The 22,243-nt window shown below is 39.1% G+C and overlaps 1 protein-coding gene and 1 long non-coding RNA gene across 3 annotated transcripts in view; both read left to right on the top strand.

Annotated features, from left to right (window-relative positions):
- The window catches only part of TPCN2 (two pore segment channel 2), a 30,879-nt gene extending 19,869 nt beyond the window's left edge, over window positions 1-11,010 (top strand). The window contains exons 18-25 of the mRNA XM_056354640.1: window positions 698-797; window positions 1,769-1,840; window positions 4,545-4,618; window positions 5,003-5,093; window positions 5,229-5,311; window positions 6,015-6,096; window positions 7,655-7,740; window positions 8,439-11,010. Coding sequence (XP_056210615.1) covers window positions 698-797; window positions 1,769-1,840; window positions 4,545-4,618; window positions 5,003-5,093; window positions 5,229-5,311; window positions 6,015-6,096; window positions 7,655-7,740; window positions 8,439-8,517 — 667 coding nt within the window. The 3' untranslated portion in view covers window positions 8,518-11,010. The remainder of the gene's footprint in view (window positions 1-697; window positions 798-1,768; window positions 1,841-4,544; window positions 4,619-5,002; window positions 5,094-5,228; window positions 5,312-6,014; window positions 6,097-7,654; window positions 7,741-8,438) is intronic.
- Window positions 11,011-17,634: 6,624 nt separating this feature from the next.
- LOC130156234 (uncharacterized) overlaps window positions 17,635-22,243 on the top strand; it is a 30,877-nt gene continuing 26,268 nt past the window's right edge. Inside the window, exons 1-3 of one of the 2 annotated variants that reach the window (XR_008824351.1) lie at window positions 17,635-18,022; window positions 18,757-18,926; window positions 20,865-20,949. This is a non-coding gene — a long non-coding RNA (uncharacterized LOC130156234). The remainder of the gene's footprint in view (window positions 18,023-18,756; window positions 18,927-20,864; window positions 20,950-22,243) is intronic. The other variant, XR_008824352.1, reaches the window with a different exon arrangement.

Below are 22,243 nucleotides of genomic sequence, written 5' to 3'. Positions count from 1 at the left end.
CAGATTTCTATATAGGATAGTTCAGGCTGGAAGGGACCCACTCAAAGCAAGTGTCGACCAAGTTACTCAAAGCTCTATGCAGTTGGGTCTTGAAAACTTCCAGTGATGGAGACTTTCATGACCTCTCTGGGTAACCTGCGCCTGTCTTGCTGTCCTCATGGTTGACAAGTTCTTAAGTTCTTCCTTATGTCTATCTAGTGTGAGCCTCCATTGTTTCAGTTGACACCTACTGTCCCTGGCTCTCCTACTATGCACCACTGAACAGCCTTGCTTCTGTCTTCTTGAGGACCACTTCTGGCTGTTGCCACATTCTCCTGAAGCAGTGTTCTCCAGGCCGAACAAGCACAATTCCTGTAGCTTTTATTTGTAGTGTAGGTGCATCAGCCCCTGATAATCTTACTGGCCCTCTGCTGATCTTGCTGGAGTTTGTCCCTTTTTTGGGAATTTCAAAACTACTGGATGCAGTGTTTAGTCAGTCATAGGTTATAAATCCCGTTTATGTGAGGAAATCTTTTTTTTTTTCTTTTTCTCTCTCCCCCCCCCCTTTTTTTTTTTTCCCTTCTCAAATATTTTAATGTGCCATGGATGTTAACCAAAAGTTGTGGGGAATTTAGTTACCTTCAGCCCAGTAGATTTAATGGTGTCCTCCTGTCATGGGCTGTTTCTCTCACTTGTTATTTTCTTCCATCTTTTCTAGGAGACCAGAGTTCATGGGTTTATTATCCCTGTGGGATATGGTGCGATTGGTGAACATGTTAATTGTGTTCAGGTTCCTGCGGATTATTCCTAATATGAAGGTATCTCTTTATCCCCCCACACTTAAGATTTTGTTGTTGGTAAAATTACAAATTTTGTTAAAGCCTTTCTGAATAACATGTAGATGGCATTTCTGTTTCACCCGAGTGGGAGAACTCAGGTCTGACCGGACTATGGCACAGCACCTCACAAACTCACTGTCTCTCTAGCTGGTTGACTCTAAGTTGGCAGCGAAGTTCTGTTGATGTCAGTGCAATTGATACTGGCATTCTAAAGTGGGCAGGCGCATCCAGAAACACTTGTGCAGCTTGTGTAGTGCTTCATCTTAATTGGTTGAGTGGGTATGATACCCTTGAAGAATTTTGTACTCGGGAGGTGGTAGACTTGCTCTCTCTAGATAATACCAGACCTTTTGGTCACCTAGAGGGTTATTTGGGATGGATCCCTCTGTCCAGTTTCCCAGTATGGGTATTTTCACCAGAATACATGTACTTGAATCTGAAATCACTTTGAGTTGTTTGATTGCTTGTTATAATTCTGTATTGAGACTTACTTGAAAGCTAAGCCTGAATTAGTGTCAGGTGCAGGACTTGTATCTTGGTTCAATAAGCCATGAATATCTACCAGATGTAATCAGGGGTCATAATGTCAGTAGAAAGTTTAAACAGGAAATTATATGGATCAAATATGAAGCAGATACTCTGGAGTTTTGGGGCAATTGTGACTTTTTTTTGTTGTTTTCCTGTTCTAGTCTCAGTAGACAAATAGCCCTTTGAGTCAGTTCCTGTGTATATCTGAAACTTACCATACTGTCTGTGTATGAAAAGGACTACAGCATTGTTTGTTCATTTTAAGTACCTCATGGAAAACATCTCTGTATAAAAAAAATGCCCTGTACTTAGTATAGTTCACTTTCCTGGTTGGTATTTCTTTTGTCCTTTTAGTAAAAATAATTTTATATGGATTGGAAGTGGGATGCATGTCATGCATACAAAATTCTGCTTTGTTTTAGTTCATGGCTTTGGTCGTTACTACATTGCTGGACCTGGTAAAAAACTTAAGAGCCTTTGCAGGAATCCTTGTGGTAAGTGGAGATGCAAGACTGTAATTTCCTTTCCCATAGTTAGCAGTATAATAAGGGTATGTCATCAGCAAAATAAACAGCGTTCTCTGACAATCACCATGAGCAGTAACATTACACCTTAATCAGCCAGTTCTTCTCCAGGGCATGTCGTGGAAAGCTGCAACAAATTACTCTTTTGTTATTGGCTGTGCACAGTGACAGTGCGCTGTTCACAAGTTTCCTTCAGGAGTGCCTTTAAAAGACTGTTTGAAACTTCCTCAGAGTGCTTGCCTCGGGCTGGATACTCTAGTTTCAAATAATTCATCAGATGGGAAAAGTAGCCTAGTTTTCCCTACTGTATCTTGCTTATGTTAAATAGCAAAACAAGGTTATAACTGCTTTCAGTTGAGAAGGTCTTGAGATGACATGTTTGGACATGACTTTTAAAGGCCTCTGGCTTCCTGTTACAGGTGTGTCTGTGTAGAATTTATAGTCTGTAAACATGTGATTAAAGGATGCATCACAGTGGGTGGCATCCACTACATAAATTCTCCGTTTCCCAACTCTTTTGAGTTTCTGGCTTTGCAATGATGTCTTTCTGGTAAAGCCAAGTAATACTTGGGTAGTTTAGCATTTTTTTTGTGTCTTTTTATCTGGTGTTTGGTGTTTTTTCCCCTTCTTCTTAGGATACTTTGACATAATGGTTAGAGACCAAGGATTTGCTGTGTATTAGGCATTGTTTAAAAAGTTATTTTAGTCTATATACTTAGCATGCAGTTTGCTCAGAATATCTGTTTTAGTCATCAGTAATCTCTGCTTTTGCACGGAGGGGCTTTAAGCTGCAGTCTGGAAAGGTTTATGTTGCAATTAGAGATAATGATACTGGTTCGGACAAAGCTGAGTTGATAACAGCTTTGTTGTGCTGTACAAGTCACGCTTGCAACTGGGAGCTACTCTCAAAACAGAAATACTGTGGGGTGCACAAACTTAGAAGTTTGCCTTTACATGTGAAAGCCCATCTTAAGACCTTAAATGCCAATCTTGTATATGATAGGAACATTTAGTTTAATGAAAAACTTTTGATTACTTGATGTAATAAGCCATCTAAAGGCTGACTACGGTTTTGGTAGTTTTGCCAGTTCTTGGTTAAGTATGTACACTGTGCTGAAGGAGCACGCATTTGCTTGTCACTTCTGTCAGAGGCTGGTACAGTTAGATTGTGGACAGGCAGGGAAGGCAGTGACTGGCATCGCTGCTGGATCTGACAGAACCCGTATGTCACAGCCCCGGGAGAGAGCCATTATGGGGTGAGCTGTTCTGTGCTCTGCACTAGGACCCCAAAGCTGTGCTCCTACTGGCATGGCTGTACCTGGGCTGTAGCATTCTTCTGGAAGCTCTTTCCATGCCTGAAAGACATGGCTAAGATGCCAGGAGCCTGATTAATATACTTGATTTTATTTTTAGGCTTTATAAATTACTGTTTTAAATACGGTGTCCTTACCCATATATGTAAGACTTTAACGCCTGTGAAATGGTTTAAGGGTCTGCTGCTGATTGTCTTTAATGCTGGCAGTGTGAAATGTAGTTTTGCAACGATTGTGAGGCAAGGGTGCTGTAGTGTTTGCTGCTGCTATTAATTTAGTTTGCTTTTACTGGAGGCTACAAGGGAAACTCACTGAACTTCTACTGTAGTGAAGTCTGACTCCATTACCAGCTGATATAAAGCCTCTTTCCTAATGTTAGCTGGGAACAGATGCTGGTAAAATTGTGTAACTCATTAGCTAATTTCTCAGGTAGTGTGCCTTTCAAACATATTTTTTTCAAAGAATAAAACTTTATTATTGCCAAGTGAGATACCCCATCTTCTGGCAGGCTGTGGAATGTCAGCTTCAACTTACTTCAGTAGCGTACAAAGTGCTGTGGTTCATTGACCAGGAGTTTCTCTTCTATTCTTCCCAGACTTCCCTCTTCAATCTGTTTTGTAGAAAAACACAGAAATATTACTAACAATTTTTCATTTGAAGATTCAGTTTGTTTCAAGCTGTCCTAGGAAGAATGGTACTTCCCCCAGAGGAGTGAGATTGTAGATTGTTTCTGGAATAATTGGTTTAGGATAAAAATGGCAAACTCACCTAGGTGACAGCTGAAGACTGTGAAAGGTATTTCTTTAAAAGGAAGCGTGTATTTCTAACAAGTAAAAGACAGAAGTTCCAAAATCCTTTGTGTTATTGAAAACTGTATCTTCAGACTAATGTAATACTTTCAAAGAAGTTGCTGGTGTAATATATAATGCTGACTTGGTTTTGTCCTTTGGTTAAGTTTAGTAAAATCTTATTTTCACTGAATCTAGCAGAAAGCTTCCCAGGTATTTAGAATATTCTTTGTAAATACAGGTAATGTTTTGGGGTTTTGTTTTTTAAGTGGCTTTTCTGTAGTGCTAATAGTTAAATATCAGCATTCTGAGGTACAAAGAAGTAAAATAGTTATAAAGTAAAATGGCTTAATGCATTATTAACAACTGAAAATTAAATACTAAATTAAAAAGTAAGAGCAGACAGTTAAGTAATACAGACTTTGAGAAGTATTTTCATTTCAAAAGCTTCAGGCATTGTTGTTGATTAAATTCTTTTATTGTGGTACTAATATGAATTCCATGTTAATTGCATTGTTTTCTTATTTAGTGACTAAAATAACCAAAACTAATACTTGCTTATATCCTTTCCAGGTGGTTTTCTATGCATTTGCTATAACTGGCATAATGCTATTTAAAGGTGCTGTTGTTCCCTTGGGAAATATGAGGTAACATTCTAAATATCAGTATTCGGACAGAATATGTTTTTTTAAAAGCGTCTGCAACACGCTACCTCTGAATTGTTTGTGGTTGGGTTTGGGTTGGGGTTTTTTGCCTTATTCTTGGAGCCACCCTTCTTTTATTGTTAAATCACACAGACTTTTTTCATTTCTTGCTCCTTCTGTTTGTCCTTGCTATATTGATATTGCAGGAACACTTATCGGTGGCTTGAAACTTTACCCTGCTGTAGCTTGCATACTTTTTAAACTATTTCCCTTGTTTTCTGCCCATATGAGAGACTTAAGTTTCTACAATGTGCTCAGAAGTATCTTGTTTTTGAGGTACAGTACATAGAAAGCAATGCTTACATCAACCTGTAATTATCTTTACAGTGCTGTCAATACAACATATAATAATGGCACTCTGCAGTGTGGGACCTACGAACAGCTGGAATATTGGCCAAACAATTTTGATGACTTTGCTGTGAGTCTGATCATTGATGGAATCTGTCCTCTTTCCCTCTCTGCCTGTCTCTTCCCCTGATTCTCTTCATGTGCATGATACAGCTTCAGTGTGTTGATACAGCCACTCAGCTTCTGTTTTACTCATGTTGTTTAGGCAGCGGTGGTGACCCTCTGGGATGTGATGGTGGTGAACAACTGGCAAGTCTTTTTGGAAGCATTTTCAAGATATTCAAGTCCGTAAGTAGCAGTAATATAACTGAAGTCCCATACGAATCTGACTTATAACCGAACAAGAATTACACACATACAATTATATAATTATAGATAGTTCCTACTATCTGCTAAGAGGGATGCTGCTTAGCTTTCTTTTAGGTCGATTCTGGTATGTAGGAAATAAACTTAGTATGTCATGGCTCTTCTTTAACTTGTGTAACTTGATAGTTGGTCTAGTGCTTGGCGGATGCCATGAAATCTTTTGTCACATTTAGAAGGGGTTGGAAACTGGCTTGGTAGTAATCTTGTTCCAAAAAAGAGTGATTGAATTAAGTGGATTATTAACAGGCTTGCAACACATATTGTGTGGGTGGCTTTGTCTGTAGAGCCGAACTCCCAGAAGTGAGATACTAGTAAATTGCTTTAGTTCAGGGGATACTAGCCTGGATGGATCTTTTGCTGTGATCCAGTACAACTTCTACTAGGCTGTTTTTCTGTCCCTTCATAGTTCAATTAGGTATGATAAATGGGGGGAGTGAGTCTGTTTGGCTAACTTAATGGAAGACTGAAGATGATTTTATTTTTTGTTCCAGACCTCCTTTTACATTAAGAAAGTAGTAGTATTGTATTTCAAGGTAAAATGTGATTTCATGGCACTCTTTGGTCACTTTCAGGCTGAGGTTATTTACTGCCTACTTTACTTTTTGTCTGTTAATCTGATCTGCAGGTGGGCTAAGATCTATTTTGTAGCTTGGTGGTTGATCTCCTCTGTCATCTGGGTTAACCTCTTCGTAGCTTTACTCCTAGAGGTAAGGAAGTGTGTTTATTTGGTATTAGGTTCTGAAGACAGGTTCTAATACGTGTGGGAAATGAAAACAACCCAAGCAACTTTTTCGGAAAGTGTGTTGTTTTTGTGCTTGCTTTAATCTTTTCTCCTTGTCACCCTTCCCCAGAGATGCTGAGGAAGCACTTTCTTTTTCCTAGATGGTATATTTTTTCTGCAACTTGGTTACAAATCTGGCTGCTTTTCATTGATTGTGCACTTTTTATCGTTATAGCTTACTCCCTATAAAGCAAAAAATGTTTTTAAGTATTATAAAATTGTTTCTCTTGTCTGTTAGCATTTAACTTCAGCATTAGTTATTCAAGCTGCAGGCTTCTTGCATTTTGGTTTGTCAGCAAAGTTAGCGCTTTAAAATTTACATTTTTTTTTTTATTTTGGTTGTCCTGTGTTTCTTCCCACCCCAATTTGAATTATTACCCTCCTTCAGTTCCACACTAGAGGAGTGGAACTTTACTTACTTTGAAGAGATCAACTTCTGGAGTTTAAAGAAGCTGTGGAAATATAGGTGCCTAAACAATGCCAATGAAGAACATCTAGTTCTGCTTGTTTTTCATGAATGCATAGTTCTCTGCAAATCCAAACACCTTTTGGTTTTTGTTTTATGGTGAAGGGAATGTTAATCACAGGCATCTCCTCCAGATTAATGATTGTAGACTCTCTTACAAGTAATGAAATAACTGAGTACCTGTAGAGGGCACTTCACCCCATCTTAAAACTTATGAACATTTATCTTGGAGATGCTCTTGTTGTTGTTGTTGACTGCATTGAGAACTAAAATTTACTACTGTAGGTAGAATGGTCAACTTTGAGACAGAAACTTAGATATGAGTCTTATGTTGAGCTTCAGTGTTGTCCGTGAGAGTTTCAGAAAAGCCTTTCTATTCCAGCTGGATGCCAATGGCATTAAGTCTTCTACCTGCTTGCTTCAGCAGGGCTGTGTTCAAAGTTTGCTGTAAGAGCCAAGATACAGGATTCTGTAGCAGGAGAACAGAATGTCATCATTTTTCTCTCTTCTGCTCCCTGGCCCGAGATTTTTGCCTACTCCCTAGCTATTGCTTTGTCAGAGTGAATGAGAAGGGATATGGGAACATGGAAAAAACAGAAGCTGAGTTTAGGTAGGGGTGCCTGGACTAGGACTAGGTTTATATATTTGTCAGGTTCTTAAAGAAGAAAAAGTACAAAGCAGGTGAACCCTTGTGGATAATTAACACAGTTATCTTGGGGAGGGAGACAGTCCTTGCTGGGAGTAAAATGCAGCAGGGCTGTCATCTGCTGTACTGTTCTCTCACTGTGTGATGAGAAAGTTACTTCATTCCTGAACAACAGGCTTGGATAAAGTAGTGACCTGCAGCCAATCAATATGCTGATGCCTAAATAAATCGCTGCTTTGACACTCTGTTTTAAAAACAAACCTCACCCCCTCTCCCAAACCTTACCTGCAAACATATTGATGTGATATAACCTCTCTTCTGGTGTCATCACAAGTAGCCTTTTTTTTTTCCCCTGTTGCTTTTACATTTCAGAACTTTATTCACAAGTGGGACCGTCGCTGTCATAGAGAACCTCTTTCAGATATTGAATACCAGAGGACAGTTGAACTAATGTTCAGGTGAGTTGGATCTGGGCTTGATAATCAATCTAGTTGGCTTTTGAAGAAAGTGTGCTGGCTGCAAGAGGGTAAAAGAGTTGTTTTCTGTTTCCTCCCTCTGAAACAAACTGTTTCATCTGTTAGTTTGGAAAAATTCAGTATGTGCTTTAGTGGGGCTTGCTTTAAGCTGACTTGGTAGCCTAACTGTATGTGTTCTGCCCATAGCATGATGGGAGAAGAGGTGCTGGGGGTGGTGGGGGGGCTGTGCTGAGGGGGAGAAGAAAAGGGAAGATGAGAGAAGTGATGCACGTTCTTGGCTTATAACAAAATTGTGGGTGGTGAGTTGTTACTTGATGATCACGCACAAGTGGAACTTCTGGTGCACATTGGATATTCAATAGTAGCATTGGGAACATGTTCTCATTTGGGAATTTTTTCAGGAAAACAAATCTACTGACCTTCAGTTGTGTTGTACTGTGTGCAGGAAATTGCTTCCCTGCTTCTTATGGGAAAACAGCTGCTGGTTTCCATGACGCATCTGTAAAGGATGGATCACTTGGAAGTAGATGCATCTTTAGGGAGCATCAACTTATTGTAACTTTAATTCCTTGTTTCATTCTTGAAACAAGTACATGTTAAATCTCAGGATGTGTATTGCAAAAACAAATGCGGAGAAGTTCCCTTTCCTGTCCCTAACAAGTCATGCTTTTTCTTTGTAGAGATGTTTTGGAAGAGCCTACAGAGGAAGAGCTGATGGAAAAACTGCACCAGCATCCACACCTGCACTTATGTAGGTGACTAGTGGGAAGGACTGTGGTGTACTTAGACCTCTGTTTTCTTGAGGCTGTCAGCTGGAAGAATCTGAAAGGATTTTGTGTGACGTGCTGTTAGGAGAGAGGCTTGTAGGGACAGTATGTCAGGTTCTGCTTGGCAATTCTCTGCAGAAATAGGTTTTAAATTTTTGGTTCATATCTTTGTTTTGAAAAAGATTTGAATCTGGCTAATTTGACTTGATTTTAAGTTGCAATTTTAGAGGAATATTGCAGCTGTTATTTTTATAAACTGTTAATATTAGAATGTTTTATTTTCTTTTTTTACGAAGGGAAAATGTGTTTAAAATGACAATGCACTTTAAAACATGAACTTTGTAACCACTAAGCCTGCTACTTTTTTCAGCACAAGAAAATGGAACTGCTTTTTCTGGTAGGTGAGTGGGGCAAGGGCTGTGCCCTGCAATTCATGAACGGATTAGGCAGGACCACAACAAAATCATTAATCTTTTTGTAGTGAGAGTTGAAACACTATTTTTATTGAAAAGTGACACCAGCATATCTTAACAAATTTCCAGAAGTTAATCATGTCAGAACACAATCGATTTCAACTTAGAAACAGGGACTGCCTACTTCACACGTCATATCTTGTTTTTGATCTAGGGTTTGTGCTGGTTGCTTAATGCTGGTAACTTTGAGAAAAGTTAAAACTTTGAATGGAGTAATTGCACTTGTGGCTTTCAATGTGGTAAAATTGAGCTCTCCTTTAGAGTAAACATTCTCATGTTGCTTTTTAGTGGACCTCTTCCTTTTACTTTCTTCCAAGTCTTGTTCTACACTGTATCACATTCCATGAAAAAGCTGAGGGGAGTGAACTTTGGCCGAAATGTAGCACTGTGATCACTATGAGTGTCCTACTTGAAGGTGGGGGAGAAAAAAAGGTTGAATGGGATAAACGAAGTGTGTAGCAGTTTACATTTTCATTTGAGTCTGTGGGAATGGAAAGTGCTCACCAGTGTTGCAAGATTGCATTCTTTTATAGCCTAATGACCACATGCTGTATACCACTAACTTTCATCTGGGGAATACTTTTTGGGTAAATAACTTTGCTGACCTATCTGAAGTGGAGAATTAAGTCAGCCATGTCCACGTGCTTTTCATTATCCCTTAATATTCCTTTAAAAAAGTGGTTTTGTTTGAGTCTTTGTCACATAGAAGAATCACTTCTATGTGATACTAAATCACTATGAAGATTATGTGATAGTAAATCACTATGAAGAATACAATCAATCCCAACTGATATTTTTATATGAAAATATGAAGCTACCCTTTGGAGTGTTGCCTTATTGTTGACACACTTGTCACCAAAATAGACATTATTGTGATCACCTCTGCATTGGCAAAGGCTTGCAGAAGTTAATTGGCCATAGTACTGCTACTATTTATAAGTTATTTGAACATTTTTCAAAAGTGCCAAGCAGCAGTCATTCTGGATGCTTTTCCTTTTCTCTCTCTTTTTTTTTTTTATTGTGTCATTCATCTTTCCTGCATCAGGGAGAGGAAAATATCTAGCATGATGGTGCATTTGAGCTCAAAAGCATATTTCTGCCTGGTTGTCTTGCTGTTCAGAAGTTGCATAGTGTTTCTTGACTGTTTTTTTTACGTTCTGCTCTTGTGTTTTCTTTGTGCTGTGGAACAAAGCATGTGTTGTAGCTTGTATGTGTAGGACAAATCTGAACTGAATCTGAGCTGCTCCTGCAATCGTTCTTTGCTTGCCTCTTATGCCATGCTCTTGTCTGCGTTCTCTGTTTCAGAATAATCCACCCAGTAACTTGCGCAGTTTTCAGTGCTATTACTATGCTGTTTTTCAGTTATGCACTTAAGAACACACATCATGAGAAGTATATAAAGGCATCAGCACACAGTTCTACTAGATTTGAATTTGTTTTTTTTGGTGTGGCTATGTCGGGACGGTTTCTGCTCCTTCTAGCATGATGTAATCACTGCCACCAGTTTATTGGCACTTACTAACAGAGGTTAAATCTATTTTAGCTTTTTACTGGAGAAAAAAAAAAACTTATTTTTGTTTTCCACTTTTCTGAATACTTGAAGAAGTAACTTTTGTTTTGCCAAAAAGCAAGTGGTTGGTTCTTATCAGCCTGCAAGTTTAATTATTTGGGTTTTTTGTCTTGTGAGGTGGTTTGCTTGGAGTTTTTGGGGTTTTTTTGCTATTTTGTTCCACTACAATCTACCAGAGCAACAGAAACTGGTGTGGGATCATTGTAAACATCACAAATGTCTGTGTTATGCAATCTTGGGATCTGGATAAATGTGGAGAAGGCTTTCTGAAGGCAGTATTCTTAGTCTTGTTTCACATTTGTGTAATTGACTGGAAGCGTAACTGGAACTTAATACAAAATCGTGGTACCTAATGTCACTTGTACTAGAAGATGTAAACGACCATAAGTCTTATGCAATAATTGTACAAATCTTGAAAATAAATGTATGTAACTGGTTAAAATTGGAGGTTTGCATTATTCAAAAAAGATCTTTCTTAAAATATGAAGATAATTGAGGTGTTGAAATGATTCTTGTTGTGTGGTTTTGCCCTTCCCCTTGCTAGTGACTTCTGTTGTGCTCAGCATCTATGCTCTCATTATCTTTACTAGTTGAAGGCTGGGCCCATGGAAGAAGTTACGTGCAAGTGGGACATGACTAGTTTCAAAGTGCAAGACCTAAAGAATGCTGCTCTGTTTTTCTTTGGTTCTAGAGGTGCATAACACCATCTGTAGGTAGTTGATATACTTAGTTCTTAAGGTGAAACATCATTGGAATTGAACTTCATCAACTGTATTAAGCAGCTTGACTTCCATTTGCCTTTCAGTCTTTGCATCTGCAAACTAGGTGGTCCTTCATCTCTTTGCCCCCCGCCCCATCCTGAAAATATCCGTGCAATAAGCATTCTCTTAGCATTTCAACACAGACAGGCTTTGCGCATAACTTGGTAAAGTCCATGGCATTCTTTTCTTTTAAACAGGTTCTGGTTTAGAATATGTTGTTTCTTTAAGAACAGGACAAAATCAATTCTGGTTCAAGCTAAAGGCTTGAGTTTGCTGATGTCTCTGACAGTGGGTGTTGTGGATGCTTGTGTAGCATGTGAAAGCCAAAGCAAATGGAAGGTCATTTTGTGTTATTAAATCAGGCTTAGGTTTTTGTTGCTCCTGAAGGAGGGCCTTAATCGCCAGACTATTGGCTAATTTGAGATTCCTCAGAGATATATTTTTTTTCCTTCCTGCTTTGCTATGAATTTGTATCACTTAAAGATTTAGGAGTGGAGGGAGAGGATGGATGCAATTGAAGTGTTCTTGATTCTTTCAGTAGAACTGCACTGATAAACCTCACAAGCACACTTAACTATGATGACACTTAAAAAGCTTGTAGTGGTCAGAGCTGCAAGCAGTGCAGCTACATTAACCTAGTAACTGTAGAAATTACAGACAGAGGAAGAAATAAGTCTTGGGTGTCAAGGGTTTATGTGAATGAAGTGCATGAGACGTGCTTTCTTGGCCTCTGTTGCAGTGGTTTTGTACATCTTGACATGTCTTAGGGAACGTTGCTTTTTCATCCCTCCCATGCTTTTAATGTGCACAAAAATATAGGGACATGTGAAGCTGTAAGAAAAAATGAGGCCTTTAGGAAACCGATGTAGGGTATAAATTAGGTAACCTCGCATTTTAGAGATATCCTTACCTTGTTAGATGGTTTATCTTATCATCTGCTAGCTTATTACAAGCAGTACATAGTGTTGTTATGGCTTCTGCTGTTGTTGAACATTGTGCTTTAGTCACCTAAGTCATTGCAGTACTCTGTGTCGTGGGTTTTTATTGAAAACAAAATAAACATAGCTATCTGCCTGCTTTTTATGTGTCCTATTTTTTTCTTTCACTAGATTTTTGTCTAATTTAAAAGCCCATTCAACTGACAGGATCAAATGCTTTTGGCTTCATCTGCAGTCTTTATAAACAGCCATTTCTTATGTCAGATCTGGGTAGAAATAATTTAGGGGGTGGTGTAGAGAGATAAGCCTTGGTTTCTATTCAAACTGTAAGCACTTTGTTATATAGGACACTGTTTCAAAAGGACCTTAATAAAATAGAGGAAATGGCCAAAATAATAAAAATATAATTTAGGCGATGAATGTGGTCTGTTAAAGTTTTGAAGCACAAAATGTATAAGTACATAGCAGGGGGTAAGAGGTATTAGAAGTCAAATATTATAGGGCTTAGTGTACTAGAAATTGAATGAGCTAACAGCATCTGAAAAGGATCAACAGAAAATTGCTTTGCTGTCATTTGTAATAGTACTTCCTTTTAGGCCCCACTGTTCCCATTTTCAGCCCTGCATTTTAAAATAAACTGGTGGAAGGAGGCATTTATTATAGAGCAGTAACAGAGGTCTTAAGAAAATTTAAAGGTATGAGTTGGGAAGAACTTTGAAGGAAATAATTGGTTCAGGCAAGCAAGAGACAGGAAACTTTTGTTTTTTAAGCTACTAAAGTATCTTCAGTGGTTGTGAGGAGCAAACTCTTGATGTGGTGTAATTGCTGTGTGCTGATTGTAGGACAAGTAGTTTGGATTTCAGTGAAAATAGTTGCTAGATATGAGGGATGCTTCCTAATGGAGCAGTGTAATGTGGGAGGTCACAGGTGCTCCTTGGCTTGAGTGCGAGTTTGATAGTCACCTGCTATAGCTTTGTCTGGATGGTTGTGAACCTGCCCCTGCTTGATGATGCCTCAGCTGGTCCCCAAGATCCTGTCCCGCCTACCTCTCTGTGGTTTCACTGGAAAGAATTCCCATGGCTGTAACAAACCTAGCTTTTGTTGTTAGAGCATGTGCTGTTGGTTCTAGCTAATGGCTTACAAATGTTTACAGCATGTGAGTATTACAAGGAAGGATAGCAAAACAAAAATGCTCCTTCAGCTTGCCTTTACAACTAAATCTCATCTTCCTGTTTATATGTGCTCATTGCTAATACGTGAACAACATCCCGTGGTTCCTGAACCATCTCCCCATAGTTCTGCATGCAGTTCTCTTTGCTGGGTTCCCTTTAAACTCATTTCTACATCCCTTTTAGGGCAAGAGGAGGAATGTGCTGCCCTTCTCTGAATCAGTGTTTGCTCATTGGCAAGCAAGCCGAGCAGATGGGATAACTTGATCTTTCCCTTGGTGAGAATGCTTAATTTGGGCACTCTGCTCTACTTGCTACCAGCTGTGTGTCACACGTTTTGTGACATCTTTGACACTTTAGCTCTTATATCAAACTTGGTTTAGTGAATGAATGTTAAAGTTACTACCAGGTCACTGACGCTTTGTAATGTCTAGAAGCAGCTAAAAAAATCTTACAAAAGGGAATTGTTAACTGAAATTGGTCTGATGTTTCACTGGATCTAAGGCGGCTTAGGATCTGAAGCCTTTCAATGAGAACTGAGCACCTAAACTCTGATGGGGAGAAGAGGAAATGGTCCGGAGACTTAAGCATGCTCAGTATCATTAGAGAACTCGTAGAAGTATGAGCTAATGTGTTGCAGAACTGTGAACTGGGCTTTCCTGCCATCTCAATATCTCCAATACCTTATTCCTGATACCATCACTCTTTTTAAAGATTAAATAGGTTGTGTAGTACCTAAATGAGAAAGTTAGGGTCATGGGAAATCTGTTGCTTATTCAGGAATAAACACTAAATCCTCGGACTTCTTTAATCATAAGCTTCATATTTCATTCTGTACTTAAATCTTTTTGTATATTTGTAGACCTACTGTTTTCCCACAATGAAGTGAGAAAAAATGTTCAGGAAAAATCCTCAAGGCTGAGATGACTTTCTTCAAATATGAAGTATATAGCGATGAGTACAGCAAACTACTGGAGGAGGCACCTGTCATTATCTCCCATAAAGAATATGAAAAGAACTTCAAGGCTGTATGTAACATAGTCACAACACATAATAAGTATGTGTGTTTTTAAAAAGTGTCCTAGTTAACTAAAACTGATGCTTTCTGGAGGAAACAATCTGATATACAGTTACCTCCATCATATATGCAAATCTGAAATACATGAATACTCATCAGTTGTCCCCACTTTAATTTGATATTTAAGGAGTTTGACAAAAGTGTGACATAAGGATACTATGCACTCATTTATGGTTTGTCATGAATTACCCATGTTACCTACTGTAAGGGAAAACTTAATTACCTTCCCTGACTTAGAGTTCCAGCCTTTTATGTAGTTCATTTGCATTGGTTTTCCTATCTAGTCCTGTACTTGGAATTTTTCCACAGTATTTGTATAAAAAATAGTTTACTGATAGTGATTCTTTTTTTATCTTTGAACTGTAAGTTGAAGACAATTGCAGCTTGTCCTTTTCTTTAATGCTAGAAATTCCTTGTAACAGTCTGTCATCTTTTTTCCATTAAGCTAGCTGAGCAGGTGTTGTCTTTGTTCTGTACAGATACTTTCACGGCCCCCATCATTGCATTATTTGAGTGCCTCCCAAGTACTTTCCTGAAAACATTCTGCTGGGATAGGAAAATATTACTATCCTTATTGTGTAGATGATCAGCTGAGATATTTGGTGATCTGCCCACAGCCGAGCTTGAAATCCGTGGGAGAGTTAAGAATTAAAACCCACAGTCCCTGCTCATTGCCTTTGCTCACAGACAATACTGCTTTCTTTTTTTGCAACAGCTGTGAACTTCAATTGTATGTTTGTAAGATGCTGTTGACACTTCCACAGCGATTGGTTTATAGTTTTGCTACTGCCTATTCTTGCATGTAAATTTTATGTTTACTTTGTTTTAAAATAGGAGAAAAAATCCTGGAACCTCTGAACTTCTAACTCTACTGGTTTCCCACCTTATCAAAAAAGGAGGGAAGTCTATTACTGATTTGCCATCTGATTTATACTTCTTAGGGATGATCTGAGGCTGGCACATGTGCTGGAAGCTTAGTACATGTAAGTAAACTGCTAGATTCCAGTAATTAAGGTACTACTGTAACTGTACAAAAATCCAGGGAAAAAATACAGCAGTTATTTGACTGCTCCAACTTTGACTTGTCAGACCTGAAACTGGCTTCAAGTATGCTTGAGTTTTCCTTTAGCCACGTCTTCCTTTGTGCTGCTTGTGTTTTATTCTTTTTGGTGAGCGACGAGTCTGACTTGTCAGAGCTGGTGAGGGCTTCCAGCATCATACTGAATTTGGAGAAGCGTCCAACAGGCTAATTGCCTTACATGATTTTGCTGACAAAGGATCATCAGCATTTGAGAGAATGGAAATTCATATCAAAATAGAGTGCATCTTTAACACCAAGTTCTATGGTATAGCGGGTGTATGTCTGTGTAACGTGAAATATAATCTCCAGTAGTGCTACAGGTTGCTGGGCTGGATGCAGAAATTACTGAGTCAAATCGTAAGGATTATGTTACACAGCCTGACACACCAGGTAAGACCAGAAGGGATTTTGATTTTTATTTAAAGTTAGAGTTATTGTGTAGGATTCTGGGTAAAATCAGACTGGTTTCTGTTAGCTTAAAGAAAAGAATTACTGTTTTGTGTGTGATACGAAACTGTAACACTATAGCATTGAACTGGGTAGTGGTAGTATAACAATGACCTTGTACAACAAGCATCCTACTGAGGTGAGCTGGAAAGCCAGTCTAGTTTGTATTATTTTATTATGTTAGGTCTCCTTGCGTTTAGGAATGAATTGGTTCCACACGTAATGTGCTGAGCCGTTGCCAGTGCTATTTTTTAGTAAGTAATGATCTTAGAAAGTAAAACTCGAGCCTTTAATGTGTCTTTCCTTACTTGTTTGATACCAGTGAGAGTAATCTTGTATTTCACCAAAACTGCAAGTGTTTGGTTTCCAGTGTCCCGGATAATTGGTGGTTACTCTGAAAAGACCTGAACAATTACTTGTTCTTTAAACATGTTTTTTCTATACCTTTTCTGTAAAATCAAAGGTGAAGGTGTTAAATCAAGACGATATAACTTAGATCAAAGTAGCCAGCAGAAGGGGCCATAGGAGGATTGTCCTTTAAGCTTCACCACGTTGTGTAAGGTGTTACCTCTTTCTTTCTCTAATCAGATTTCATGAAGAAAGCAAAGTTATTCTTTCCTGAAGTAATCAGAGCCCTCGGGTAGATCAGCAAGAAAAGCACCTGCCTTTCTTGCTTTAGATTTGGTTGATAAACCCCAGTTTTTGATAGGAGTTGGTTAATCCATAACTGAAGCATGTGGCCACAGCAACACCTGCCATGCAGGTGAGCTTTTAGTCTTGTTAATATACAAATACGGTATATATTTTTGTATTAACCTTGCATGAACATGCACCCAATGCACCCAGTGATCATTGTTAGTAGGAGAATTTAATGAAATGAGATCATAAATGTCTAATGTACTTTTTGTTGGGCAATAAAGTTGCCCACATGTTGTAATTGAGGTCTGAAGTTAACATGCTTGCTGGGGCCTCTCAGGGGTAGATTACGTAGGCTAATAGAGCACTTGAAAAAATGTTTTTCATGCTGTGCTTTGCCTCCTGTTATGTCCACTAGCCTTTCCCCCTTAACTCTGTCTTGGGTTGGTGCCCACTCTAATATCTACTGCCATCAAACTCAGCACTTGAAAATTAGGCACACGTTTGAAACATCTGCTTGACTGAGACCCTCCACAGTGACTATTAAGCCTTTGCCTCTGACATTTTCCGAAGTCCTTGGTTCTCTTCTTGTCTCCTGAGTGACCCTGCTGTAGTCCTCTGCAGATCTGTAAAGCAGGCTCCTATACTTCCTAATTGTGCAGATACTGGAAAGTGAAGTGGAGGCTGAAGGTTCGGGTTCAGGCTTAAATTTTCTAGAACTCAACTACAGCGTATAGGTGGCCAGTGTGTTTAAATCTGGAGCACTTTATATTCAGTTCTGTCCCAAAGTTTCATGTGTGTGGCTTCTGATTTGCACAGAGAAGTGTTACCTGGCTTTTCACCAGACACTCATGAACAGGTGTTTGGGGAGGACCCCATCTAATTTACCAAATGAGAAAGGGTTGAATTAAATCCCATATAGATAAAAATGGTGTTTCAGATAAAAAGGGTTGTGACCCATCAATGTATGTAAGAATCCCACTGAGAGGAAGGCAAATGCATTTTATAAGAAGGAATTTCACAAGATTTGTGTTAACTATGTTACATTACAGCTCCTTTTTCTGTGGCAACCAATGTGTTACTGTGCTAACAGACTAACCAGAAGACAGAACTCATGTTTTACAGAAACTTGTGTCCTTTTACAGAACAAACTCTTGATGGAATATTTGTCAGGATCTGTAGATCTGCTATTTCATTGCTACGGTTGCTTTCTCCCCCAGCAAATGTACACTGGCTGTGCCTTTACGTGTGACTATCGGGGGATGTTACTGTGCCCAATGACCTTCCCTGACACTGCTTTTCTATGGCCTTGGGTGACAGCTCCACAGTTACATTATGTTTGAGGTAAATACCTTTGATGTGACTATTGTATCATTAGATCTGATTGTCTGTCTTGTACCCTGTGTTGGTGTTCAGGGTCAAGTAAGTAAAATAGTACATAAAAAAAAATAAATGTGTGAAATGTTGCCATTTGAATTTCGAAGTACTTTACTGCAGAGGTGGGCTTACCAGTGGGGTTAATGGGACTGGAGCCCTACAATTAACTGAATTCTGCTTTGCCATATGTGCTTCAAGTAATTTTACAGAATTATGGTCACAGCACTGCACAATCTTTCTAACTGTACTATATCATCTTAGCTGGTTAATTGTGACTTAGAAATGGATTACCCATGTGGAAGATTGTGGTGGGTCAGACGCAGTGCTTGAAAGTGCTTTTGGAATAAGTTTTGAAAAGCTGATTGATGTGACCTCTCATGGAAGGGGACTGGGGGCACACAAAGTCTGCTCTGCAAGCTCCTTGGGGCAGAAATCCCATCTCTTGTGGTGAAAATAGATGATGGAACTGAGGCAAAATGATTTTGGGCACAAGAACTTCTCTCGGGAGTGGGGACTGAACCCAAATCCTGCATCTGCCACTTCTGTTAGACTGTTCTTGGTAAATTTGACATGAAGTTGGAACTTCGGTCCTTTGGCTCGCATGTCTTAATTTGCTGCTGTGATGGTGGATTTCTTGTAAGCAATTCTCCCACATTTTCCTGCAAAGGTCCTCATTATATTGGTTGGCTGTCTCATCACAGATACCATGCTGTTTGTGATCTGTTGGCACTGTTTAAAAAGGAAACTGTGCAGGGCTCATCTGCACAGCTTCCCAGTCACAGACCAGTGCTTCAGGGGAGCAGTGAACAGGGAGATCAGGAGTTTTCTTTTCACATGCTGCAATCTCGTTTTGAGACGCCAGCTTGCTGAGGTAGGTAGGCTTTGGGCAGGAGGATGCTCGTGCGTGTGCATCTGAATACTGGAAATCCCAGGGCCAAGTGGAGCTGCACAGAGGGACAGCCTTGCCTCTTTTTCCTGACCAGGGAGAGGAGGCAGGAGCCTGGGACAGTCTTTTCCCCTGGAAGCAGCATCTGAAGGGGTCCAGCATCTCCTTGTGAGGTGGAGATGATAGGATGAATGTGGGGGTGCACGGGTGCTTTTTGGGAGGGTGTGAAAGGAGGTGTGAGGTGTTAGGAGTTGGAGAGCAGAGATGTATAGAGGAATTAAAGTTTACTTGTGTGAGTTTGTACTTGGTATGTATTTGTAAGATGAATTGCAATGCTATTACAGAAAATGGGGAAGCAGGGAGAAACAAGATGTTTAAAACCAGGACAACTGAAAAAAAAAATTGAATCCTGAAGAAGACGTAAAGATTGTCTTTATTTTAAAAAGCTTCGTGCATACTAATTTTCTTTTTTGTTTTAATTGGGGCGGGGGGGGGCATGGCAGGATTATTTTTTTTAACTCTGTAGTTGTGATGTTAGCCAGCAGAGGGAGGTCAAGACCCCGTTTTAGACTGTGCAGGTTGGGCTGTATGAGCAGCACTTCTGGATGCACTTAATGGAACATTCTCAGCATAGTTAAGTGTTGGGGCCTGAATCAAGGGGTTAGGATACAATCAGGTGGGTTTTTTTATGACAAAATGTAAGAAGGTATCTTTTGAAGCAGTGAATTATCAGTAATGCAAATCTGTACCTGGAACACCCTTGCATTGTGATTGGAGTAAGAAAATGTAAGAGTAAGAAAGTGAAACTTCTTAGAAGCTTCCAAATCAATTTTCATTGTCCCGTCTGAATGAAATATAGTTAAATACCACTAACTTCTAATGAGTCTCAAAACACTTTCTGATCTTTGAGAACACCAGACAGCAGCAGTGGGCATAATATAATGTTTTGAGAGTAACCTCTAAATTTTAACACAATGATCAAATTTTCTTGTAGATGGTTCTTGGGAAAGAAGTTAATTCTACATTTCTTCAGGTTTTTAGTGTATATTCTAGGACCTGTATATTCTAGTGGCAGGGGCATCCTGCTACATCTTTTGTGCCAAAACAAGAGTAATAGTGAAATATGTGAAAATAAATCAAGCACTGCTAGGTTTCCTTTAAACCTATAATTGTGGTCCCTCTGTGACAATAAGCTCTCAACTGAGCATTCATCCACTCAACTGAGCAGTTGGGAGGTTTATACCATCTCAAGCTGATAGCTTAAAATGTAAACCACATTTTCAAGTAATTCATTGTATAAAGTGGTCTTGAAAATGTTAAATTATACTAATTTGAGCAGATGTTGTTGCCCTAGCAATCTGGACAGATTTTTCACAACTGAGCAGCTTGTTCTTGTGTGCAAATACATATTGACAAAAGCTTCTTTGCTAGTTTCTTGAATTTCTTTAGATGGGCATTCTACAGATGTATATTTTTACTGCAAGGAAAGATGAAGTGTTGAAACATTTGAAGACTTAATTATAGGTGAGGTGAATCTCAAGATACAAGTAATAGCGTTTCCCTTTTTCACTTAAATCTGATGGGCTACCACTTGTGTTTATATACCATTGGAAACTTAATGTAGATGTAGTAGTAACGACTAAAACAAGTTGTGCTTTGTAAAGAGACCAAAGAAAGGAACTGAACAGTCCTTGAGTGAAAACAGTGAGGGGAATCAGCGTGTCTGGCATTGACATAATACTGCGAAATCAATGCTTTGATCAACTATAAAGCATAACAGCTGTGTGAAAGGTTTGCTGTGGTTAGCTGGCATTATCTCTTGTGTAAAGGAAAGTACATTGTAAACTAGTAAAAATTAACTGCCAGAGCACAATGATGTTTTTGTGACTAGGAATTCAGATAAAGTTTTGCTTCTGTTGGCAGAATGATAAAAAGAACTGGGGCCATTTGCATACAGGTGAAGAGAGGCGGTGATGTCCCGTGTTCCGCAGAGGCCAAGGCACCACAGGTATGTGAAGTGCTTCAGCTCTAAGTGCTGCCTTTAATTGATTTTTTTTTTTTTTTTTTTAAACCTGGTTAATTGTGGAGTAGGCAGAAATGGTCTTGGGGAATGGGCAATACCAGGAGAAGTCATTGGGTGGCAGCAGAGCATTTAGCACTTCCCATGGCAGCCCAACAAAATAAAAGCAGAAGGAACTGTAGTTCTGCATAATTTTGGTATAGGTAACTGAAAATGAGATTTCAGAATGGTATTTGTGGTGAGAGAGTGCTGTGTGTCTGAGACAAGAGATTTCTCTCCAGAAGTGTGTTTGCATCTCTCTCTGTATATATATATAAATTAAATATTTGTGTATAAATACATGTGTACACGTACACATTAAACCTATGTCTTTGTGTGGCATCTGCAGTTTTTAGCTCTGGTAGAGTAGCGAGGAGCTTTAACGTGATTATTACAACTACCAGCTCCCAAATTAGATCCCATATCCCTGACAGATCAAGCTTGTTCCAAAGATATATAGCTTAGTGCCAGTGTGAATAAAGCCATGTAATAGTTCTAAATTACTTTCCTGCTGGAAGGAATTGAGTGGGTCTCTGAATGTGGCCAGCAATACCCACTTTCAGCAAAACTGATAATTTTTATTGGTTGTGTTTGGCTTTTTGTAACAGAAGGATGAGAAGCAGGTCAGTTAGTATTTGTTTTCCTTTTTGGAAGGAGTTAACCTCTCCATATTTTTTCTACAGTGTAAATATTGAGTCTTTTTGGATTATGTGAATGGTGCTCGAAGGACTTTGAAAATGTTCTGTTTTTGGAACTAGAAGCTCAGTGTGTTTTGGGTGTGTTCATTTCAGTGAAGAGACAGAGGATTTGTTTTTATTTGTTTTGCGTTTTCCTTTTAACATCAGACCTGGAGAGGGGTGATGCTATGTACCTTAAAGGAATGTGGTATGGCCTTAAGAATGCAAACTGTAGCATGCATACATAAATGTACGTGTTTCCTTTTCATCCTACACATTATGGCATTGCAACTCTGTTTGCTAGCTTGTGCTGAGTTGTTTGAGTTGCTGCTACTGTAAGGATCTTACCTTTGAACTGTTCTGTGATAGCCTGTTCTGCTGTCACCACCATGGGAATGCTATCCATCTAATACTTTATGGACAGTGTCCCTGCAAATATGGAAACTCAGTGATTGAAAGGAATGTAACATGTTCCTTTTGCTACTTTGCTTGGGAATAAGAAAGTTAAAAATGGGCAACTGTAAGGAATTATTCCACCATCAAGTTTTAATTTCTGCTGTTTGGAA

Source organism: Falco biarmicus, chromosome 10 (assembly GCF_023638135.1).
Source record: "Falco biarmicus isolate bFalBia1 chromosome 10, bFalBia1.pri, whole genome shotgun sequence".
NCBI classification, from domain to species: domain Eukaryota; kingdom Metazoa; phylum Chordata; class Aves; order Falconiformes; family Falconidae; genus Falco; species Falco biarmicus.
The sequence above is the reverse complement of the archived record's forward strand: the minus strand, read 5'-3'. Positions and strand labels throughout refer to the sequence as shown.